Source organism: Camelus bactrianus, chromosome 15, assembly GCF_048773025.1.
Source record: "Camelus bactrianus isolate YW-2024 breed Bactrian camel chromosome 15, ASM4877302v1, whole genome shotgun sequence".
NCBI lineage: Eukaryota > Metazoa > Chordata > Mammalia > Artiodactyla > Camelidae > Camelus > Camelus bactrianus.
In genome coordinates this window covers 33,086,873-33,096,737 of record NC_133553.1, presented here as the reverse complement: position 1 = coordinate 33,096,737, position 9,865 = coordinate 33,086,873, and the positions used below count along the sequence as shown (strand labels likewise).

The window sequence follows — 9,865 nt, the reverse complement described above, 5'->3', positions numbered from 1 at the left end:
AATATACGTCAAAGACATTAAAATCTATTTGAATAAAACGTGTGTTTAAATGTCTCACTGTAAAGAAAAAAAAGGAATAAAATAACCAGTCAGGCTTCATATCAATTAGACAACTTTTACTAAATGAGAAAACTACATTTAAAATGTGTTTTAAAACAAAATGGAATTAGAAAATAAAAAGACATATGCATTTGAAGTAACTTTGCACTGTGCTGAAAATCAAATCTCTTGCAGTAATACAATACGCCAATTCTTAAAATGTAAGTTAACAGAATTCTCAATTTAACATTTTCAAAGACAATATTAAGGTCAAGAATTTCACGTCTACGGTAGCACGTATAGAAGTATGATGTCCATCCCCATGAAGCTTACAAATTTGACAATGTTCAATAAAAGCTTTTAGAATCACATACAAAAGTGTCGCATCCAAAGAATCACAACAAATCTGTGTCCTGTTAAGTTCTCCTTCTAAAATCTGACTTTTCTATTCCTGTCATTTGTTAATACTAACCCTTTGGGGGAAAAAAAAAAAAAGAACAGGGAAAGAAATGCGGCAATAAACCCTTGATCATGTACAGAAATTATTGCTACTATAGTTCACTACAAAGCATGTCTATACAATATCATGTGAACTTTGATCATGAAAAATCAGATTAAAAATCTTTAGTGACATAAGCCTTACAATCGTATACAACATTCACATGGCAATATTAGACAGTTAAGCACCCAATTCCCATAGTTGACAAATGTCCCACTGACCAGCATTCATTTAAATACATCCTTCATACAGAGAGGAAAAAGGAGATAGTGTCAGCTTCCCAAGGCTTGTCAAAAAAGGATTCTCATGTTCTGTGGATCTAAAAACAAACAACAACAACAACAACCGAAAAGAACCCCAAAAAAAACAAAACCGATGCAGGTGAGGGTGTTACCAGAAAGTTAAGCATGCCAAAAAGGTGTTTCATGCGAATTAAAACCTAAAGCCAAGGTACCACATAATCACATTACCAACTAGTTGGGTATACTAAATGAGCCTTATCTTAAAGTTAAATGAAATGCTACTGCACGATAGAGCATCAATAAGTTAAAATTAGAGTGCACAAATCCAAATCAGTGGCAATTTCTGTATAAAGCAAAATACTATTATCAGCTGTAACGGTTGCCCAAACTGATTAAATCACTCTCCCGGACAGTTTGCTTATTTTTAAAAAATATCTCTAAAATTCCTTTTTACTGTAATGAGGCATAAGTTTTCCTAGTAAGATCAAACAGGTACATAAGTAAATAAGCAAGGGAAAATAATAGTTGATGAATGTCTTTAAATCTCATCCCACATTTCACTTTTAAAAATGGGAAAAAAATTTAAAGAATTTGCCATTATTCTAGCAAAAACAAATAAAACAAAACAAAACAAGCCCAAAATAATTAAACAACCAAGCAACACTAAAACCACATTACACAGATGGATCATCATGCTTTCATCTGGTTTAACTATCACATCTAGTTTAACTGGGATGCTTTTTTCAACTTTAAAAACTGTGATACGTGAAGATGTAACTTTAATGGGTAATTCTGAATTTGGATTTAACTTTGTTGAATATTATAACAGAGTATACTTATTACAATACAGTGTAGCACATCTTTCTATTAGAAAAAAATTTAAGATCCTTTACCCGTCTCCTTAAGTTAAAGGTGTGACATCATAAAGGGTGTCAAATGGCTGGATGGTTTTACAGTGCACACTTATATATTATGAAGTATGTCCTTAACAAATCTGATGGTTTCTTTACAGAGTTCCTTTCTTCACCTTTTCTTCGGTGGATTAGCTGTTCGAGGTGGAGTCACGGGACGTCCTGAATTCAGTCCACCATATTGGTACTTAGCTTTCTTTTCAGATGGTTTCAGTATCTTAAAGTAAACAATTTATTAACAATGTTAATTTTTTCAAATATAGTAAGTTTAAGAAAGTTATTTTTACAATAGTGGGCTTTTCAATAAATGACATCAGTTATAAAAATGTAGGAAAAAGCAGCAACGTTCCACACACATTTCTCACGTTTGAAGAGTGCAAATGTCTGAGGGGAGTGTACAGCGAGTGGTGAGTGTGTGCTCAGCCTGCATGAGGCCCTTAGTTCAGTCCCTCTCCTGTCTCCCCAAACCAAACAAAAGCAAGAGTACAAATGTCTGAGTATCTCAATACCGCTATTCTTTGTCATTTCATAGATAATTTAGTACCAAAAACTCAAGTACACAAATCCTATCAACTACCCAATCCTTAGATCTAAGTACATTTTTTTCAAATTAGTGTATCTCTGTGATGAGGAAAGAACACTAATTTAAAAGTCAAAAGACCCAGGTTTTCATCATAATTCTACTATTTATTTAAAGGGTAATTAGCTACAATCTCTTCAGATCTTAATTATCTGTACACAGATCTTTTAATTAAAAAAAAGCTTTATTTATATATATTACATGTAAAGCTCACCCATTTAAAATCTAACAAGTTAAAAAATTTCAATATATTTACAAGCTATACTTTTACATATATAATATATATAAAATATAAAGTACAGTATAATTACTGCTACAATCTAACTTTAGTAAGCCCAGAAAGAAACCCTGTTACCATCAGCAATCACTCACTCCCCATTTCTACTCTCCACTCCCCTAACCCCTTCAACTCCAAGCAATCACTATTCTATTTTCTTTCTCTATTTGATTTGTCTTTTCTGGCTATTTTTAATAAATGAAACCATACAGTATGTGCTCTTTTGTGACTGGCTTCTTTCACTGAGATACTGATTTTGATGTTGGAGCATGCATTAGGACTTTATTACTTTTAACTGCCAAACAATATGCCATTTTATGGATATTCCACATTTTGCTTACTCACTCTTTAGTTGATGGATGTTTGGGTTGTTTCTACCCTTTGGCTATTACAAACAATGCTCCTGTGAATATGCATATATGGGTACTTAAGTATGTGCTTTCAATTCTTTTGGGTATATATCTAGGAGTGGAATTGCTGAATCATATAAAAACTCTATGTTTAACTTTTGGGGGCACTGCCAAACTCCTCCAAAGTGGTGGCACCATTTTCCATTCCTACCATCAATGTGTAAGGTTCCAACTTCTCCACATCCTCACCAGTACCTGCTACTGTCTGATGTTTAAAAACTGTATTTATTCTGATGGGTGTAAATAGAGCTTTAACCTACATTTTAGATAGAGAATCTCAGTATCTACAGAGAAAATGTGTAGAAAAGACTTATGAAGCATTTCTTGTAACTATTCAAAGCATCATAGTGCCTCAGTGGGAAAAAAATATTACAACTACATTATGGCAACTGTTGAAGGATAAGGCCTGGTTACTACCTTTAAATTGTAAATGAGAAGTAAAATATTTAGCATTCAATTACATTAGTTGATAGAAACAGAACCTCCTTCTACATTTAAAAGAGAAATATAGTGTGCCATATTAAGGACATAAAACAACCTCTGCAAAAGCAAATTACTGAAGAGATTTTAGTCCATGAACAAGAATGATTTCAAGTAACACACTAAAGCTAAACCTAATCTCTTTAAAATCTAAGTGTTTCTCTATATTCAGAAATGGGTACTTCAAGATTATTTGGAAAGTTTTTCTTAGGTAAATATTCTACATCATTTTCATTGGAGTTCGTAATTATAATTCTTTCAACTCAATGTCTGTCCCACCCATTAATCTTGCAAAAGAAACAAAATCTAAACTATTCATTGAATTTACATTTTTAGTAGGTAAGCCACTCTCCAAGGAGTCACACAGGAAGTTAACAATTTAAACATCTGCATCAAGAATTACTGACATGACTTAGGTCCCTAAAACTCTTCATATCTGATATATACCAAATGGGCTGGAACCTTTGTGAATGTAAATAGAAATCTCTAGAATCTATCAGTGATAATCACTTCTGAATAAAACTGATTTTCTGTACTTGCTCAAGAACACAAATTAGAAAGAAAATTCTTCTGACAATAGTTTTAATTAGATTTCTGGCTGCTAGAAATTTGTATTTGTATCATACCTGAAATGAACACATCAAAGTTTCATCCACACTCATCATTCCACCAGCATTATCAAACTCGCCACAGTAATTTGGGGCTGAAAATAGGGTTACCAACTGTCGCTTAGCAAAAAATTCATATCCATCTTCCACCACCTGGCAAAGAAAAAGTCAAAAGAAAAAAACACACTTATATACATGAAATTTTCAACCATCAATACTAAGATTAATGTGACAAAAGCCTGAAAAAACCCCAAAACCCTGTTTTCTTTTGGAAACCTGATTTTTACTTTTAAACTTGCCTTAGAGTATTAAAATTGGTTTGCTTTTTCTATAAGCAAGAATTTAGCTTAAATGAAATAATAAATTTATGATTACTAAAAAGTTTAAAAACCATACCATTTCCAAAGCTCTCCATATGCTAACAGATACAGTATCCAAAGAGGTCTGAGACACTAAGTATTTCTTAGATGATGGCATTATTACCCAACTACAGAATCCTTAATTCAATGAACAATATGAAAGACAGATTATGCCAAGAACATTTTTCTTCTTTCACTTTCTCATTTCCTATTAGTATTATGTAGCCACACACTGAAAACTTATACTAAGTTGAGTTTAATTTACATAGATCATGCCACTAAAAATTAACTGCCTATAGACTATATTTTTATATGTACAATTCTTTTCCTTAATAATTTAACATGATTTCTAGAATCTACTCTCAATTCTTGATTGATTTAAACAATTATGTTTCTCAGCTTCATAAATCTGAGAGGTAGGCAATGACATGTAATCATACTTATTTTAGTAAGCAAGAATATCTTTTCAAGTCTTTAAGGTTTTTGACTAAGCAAAATTATCCTGCAATACTTGGAGAAACCACTGCCACAATCATTTACATTTTAAAATAATTCCTACCTTAGTTATCAGGTACATGTTCCTGTTGTAATTATCTCATCTAAATCTATTATCTAAAATTTAGATATTAACCTTTTCTGTTAAGACCTTGGCCACCTTATCTACTTCAGCTCAGCATACTGCTTGGCACTCAGTATTGTCCTTTTAGTTCTATTTTGCTCATTCATTTGTTCATTTATTCACTTACTTACTAAAACAAGAGGGTTTTAAAAAAGGAAATATTTGTAATTTGTGTTGTTTCCCATCATAAGTCTCCTACTTTTAGAGATAATATGTTTGAAAATAAGCAGTACAGGATTTTGGAGGTTTCTGGAAAATGACTATGCAAACTAAGGTAGCTAAGTAACATGACTTTTAAAAATCATCACCTGTTTTTGAAAATACAAGTGAATGGAGATCTACAGCTGGAAAAAAAGATTACTAGTGGGTACTTTATTAGGAAACTTAGAAACTCTGCCCTGTTATCTTGTGGAAGACTTATCTTAATTATCTAAGTTATATACACAATATTCACTGATTAAAAGACAACTGTGCCAAAAGCAGAGGATTTGGGGATGTGACTTCATTTCAACTGAACTAGTTAATTCTAACAGGAAAAAGGCATGTGATATACAACATAAGCAGAAAATGAGAAGCCTGTCATCTCTGTTATCACATAGGATAAAAAAGGGAAACACTGTAGTGGAGAACATAATTAGCTTAATAAATTTTGCTTTAACAAAGGAACAGGGAAACTTTAAAAATTATATTTACAAATTTCAAATACTTTCATTACTTCCAAAGTAGCTAACAAAGAATTTTTAAAAATGCTTTTCAATGTATTTCATACCAGTCATGTTTTAGAGAGCATAAGGACTTGATATATTAAATTGTTAAAATAAGCTTTTGTTCATTCTTTTATTCAACAAACACTCACTGCATGCTACAGTATGTCTATAAGTTCATAAAGAAATGGATATTCAAAGGTCAAGAAATCAAAATCCCCTCCTTAAAGAGTATACAATCTATTGGTGAAGGAGGCCATAAAAAAATCAAATAAACCTAAACTACACATATATATTTTTTAAATGAAAATTCAAAATACACATAGGTAGATAGAGTTCAATAAACTCTCATTTACTCACACCTTGCTCAGTAATTACCAAGATTTTGCTACATTTCATTTACCCACCCCTTGTCTCTGTTGATGTATTTTAAAACAAATCCTAGACACGCCATCTTACCTCTACATACTTGAGTATGCATTTCTGAAAAATACTGACATCCTTCTTACACAGCAATGTACCATCAAAGTTAAAATAATTAACTCCTTGACATCTAATACCTGGTCTATAATCAAATTTCCCCAATTATCTCAAAAGCGTCTTTTTCACAGTATAGTTTTGTTTTTATCAAAATCCACATGATTCATTTGATTGTTATTAACATGTAAATATACTAAAATAGGATCAAAGATTTCTAGAAAGCTTCAGACAAGCACCGAAAAATCTGTTAGTATTGCAGTACACTACAAAAATATATTCCTTTGAAACCTTTCCTCTTAAGAGGGTGAGAAATGGTTAATAGATTATTAGCCTGTTAACTGAGATCAAAGTATAGGCTTTACCTCTTATACTGCTTTCTTTGCATAATTAGCTCTCTTGGCTCTCAGTTTCCTCAAAAATAAAAGTAGTTAACAAATACTAAAACATCCAAAAGTTTTGTATTTCATACCTGATGAGCTCGACAAATCAAGTCTAAATCATGACGATTCAGAAATTTACTGACTACATCAGCTCCAAAAGTGAAGGAAACACCACGATCATTTTCTCCCCAGCCTTGCACATCCTTATCTGGATCAGACCACAGCAAATCACAGAGCAAACCTTTACAGAATGAAAACACAGCAATGAAAAAACAGTAAGTTATAAAGTAAAATCTACCTATTACATTTCTCCTGCATTCTTTAATAAACAGTAACAATCATTTGGCCCCTAGTATTAGCCTGTTGAACTTACTTTTTGTTAAAGTAACCATGCATATACAATGTTGCCTGGCTTCCAAAGGTAGCATCCCTTTCCAAATATTATAGGATATATGCGTATGGCACTCCCTAAGCATATAGCATGTGGAAAAGGCTGTTCATCTTTTTGTCTATAGTTTCTCTATATGAATAACCAATCGACCCAGAAGCATTTCAACAGTTTATCCTCTCCTTACCGAGCTACCTATACTGTTTTTGCTGCCATAGTCTATCCCATTAATCCACTTTATTTATCACTGAGCCAATAACATACTAGAGATTTTAAATAAATCTTCGTATTTGATAGGCCTATCCCACTTATTTTTCCTCAGGACTGTCTTAGTTAATGTTACTTTAATTTTTTGTTTTTCCACATATAAACTTCTACATCAGTTTAGCTAATTCTGGGAAACCAGTTGAAATTTCATTGACTACATTTGATTATAGATCAGTTTGAGGGAAGAAAACATTTTCTACAAAGGCCTGGAGGATTTAAAAAGTATGGAGGAAGAAAATCAGGTAAGAACCCTGACTTTAGTAATGTTTCAGGCTTAAAAAAAGAGGTCAGAGCCAAAAATATTTATCTAAGTATCTTCATCATACTAATACGAGTATAAATCTTAGAGAAGGGACTGAGAGTACCTTGGAAATATGAAGTGAAAAGACCAATAAATGAACTCTGAGGAATCTAACACTTAATCAGCAGGCAGGGGAGAAGAAATGAGCAAAAAATACTGAGCAGTGGTCAAAACAAAAGGAAGAGATTAGAATAGTAGGGATCTCCTGAAAGGGTAAGAATTACCCAGAAGTAGAAAACGGTTAAGTTTCAAGTACAATGATCAGGTGGATTAGGACAAAAACCAAAACATGTGCCACTTACAACTAGATCACCAGACCTTAATGAAAGCAATTTCTTGATGGCTGAGGGGAAGAGAGCGTGAAAAAGTCAAATTGTAGTGATTAAGAGGGAGAGGTTGCTGAGATGCTGATATTAAGTTAGTTTTCTAAGAACTATGATGCTAAGGGAAGACTTTTAGAATGAGTCTGTTTTAAAGATGTTTTTTGATAATCCATATACCTCACAATACAGCTTATCAGGAAAGGAGATCTTCATTGAATCACTGTATAGCTTGTCTTGATAGGGAAGTATCTAAAACACCTTGTAGAATTGGTGGCAATGTACTCTTAATTTCTATCATTATTTCCTAAGCTTCTGTCATGACGTTTTAAGAAATCCACCATCATACAAAATCCATTAGGATAGTCTCAATTTACAAGCTCTTTCTGCTTTCTAAAGAATCAGAAGCTGATTCCTGAAACATGCACATACAAAAACACACACTGCTCTATAATGCTCATACTTTCGAGTCTGTTTCCACAGAAGCAGTGAGGAGGCCAAAACATTATTCTATAATTTTAATTTGACAATAAAACTAGAATGCAATTGCTTTTGGAATTCTCTGGAAAATATGACAGCCTGGATGCATATAAAATCAAATAATGGTAGCAACAACAATGTGCCATTCTTCAATCTTAATGGAATCAAGATAAGAACTCAGAGCTAAGGTTCTGTGTTTTACAATCCAATCCCTAATGACTAAGCATTATAATTATTAGGCTACTACCTCAAAAATATCAGAAACTTCCCATTAAAGTTATGCTGAAAAGAGAAACCTAAATGCCACCCTTGAATGTGATTTATGTCTAAACTATATCATTAACAGAAACTCTGAAGATATGACTTGAAATTTATATTGTGTTTATTTTAAATACTCTATTATTTAAATACCAGTTTCTATTAGGTTAGTCAAATATATTCTATAATTACAATCAAAATCTGGTAAAACACATGTTTTCCTTTTATAATCAATACAAAAACGTTTTTACCCAAGTAAGTTATGAAACAACTTACTGCAATATACAATATGTCAGTGGCTTACTGATAACAGGATCTCTACAACTGTTCATAGCGGCTGACAGTCATGAATAGCATTGAGTGTTATCATTAGGCTTTCAGTACACTGAACGAAACAATCCAATTGCACTTAAAAACAAGCAACCAAATGCATGTTACTAACAAGCTAATTTACAGGTTTTAGCCATGGTTTACTCAGGCACTGGTCTGGGAATATTTTTTAATGCTTATCTTTCTATAGAATCTTTGGATCTTAAGAGTGGGAAATGAACTTAGTAACTATCCAGCCCAATCCTATCCGATGAATTATCAATTCCCCTTTACAAAATTACCAATAAACAAACTTCTTTTCAGTAAGCTGAAAGACCTTTTTATTTTTCGTATGTATGATGTTCCTAATACACATAATAAGATTTCTAGACCCTATGGCACTCTAGGCAACCATCATTTAAAGATATTAAAGTTTGTTGAGAACTGATGAATACAATCAATATACAGTGGGTTTGATTACACAAATAATGGGACAATTAATCTAACAATGTAAGTTTGTTTTTAAAAAAGTGTGGTAGAAAATGAGTGAAAGGGCAATTTCACTTATGCTACTGCTTTTAATAGTATGACAGTGTGATATAATAAAAATATATTTGATCTTTGTTCCCATTCCTGGCACAAAGCTTCTAAAACCATCAGAATTTCCTGATAGAAGGGTTTTCAGTTATTCATAAGGGAGCCCCCTTTCCATCACACTGGAGTTCATGTTAATGAGGTGACCTGGGTTGGGGAGGGTGTTAGCGGGAGGGCCAGAGAGCTTCCAGATGGGGCCCAGTCAACCAAAAGACCAAACACAGGATTACAGAGTTGGGACTTTCAGCCCTCCCACTCTGTACCTACACCTCTGGGGAGTAGGGGGCTGGAAAACAATGTTCTATAAAAACTCTTTAACTAGATTTGGGAAGCTTCCAGGTTGGCAAACACATTGAAGTC

General features: G+C 32.9%; 1 protein-coding gene across 2 annotated transcripts in view; it reads right to left on the bottom strand.

Moving 5' to 3' along the window:
• Positions 1-101: 101 nt before the first annotated feature.
• The window catches only part of PPP1CB (protein phosphatase 1 catalytic subunit beta), a 35,368-nt gene continuing 25,604 nt past the window's right edge, over positions 102-9,865 (bottom strand). For both annotated transcript variants that reach the window (XM_074341835.1, XM_074341836.1), the window contains exons 7-9: positions 6,678-6,829; positions 4,065-4,199; positions 102-1,908 (exon numbers count right to left, since the gene is read on the bottom strand). In XM_074341835.1, coding sequence (XP_074197936.1) covers positions 1,804-1,908; positions 4,065-4,199; positions 6,678-6,829 — 392 coding nt within the window. In that variant the 3' untranslated portion in view covers positions 102-1,803. The remainder of the gene's footprint in view (positions 1,909-4,064; positions 4,200-6,677; positions 6,830-9,865) is intronic.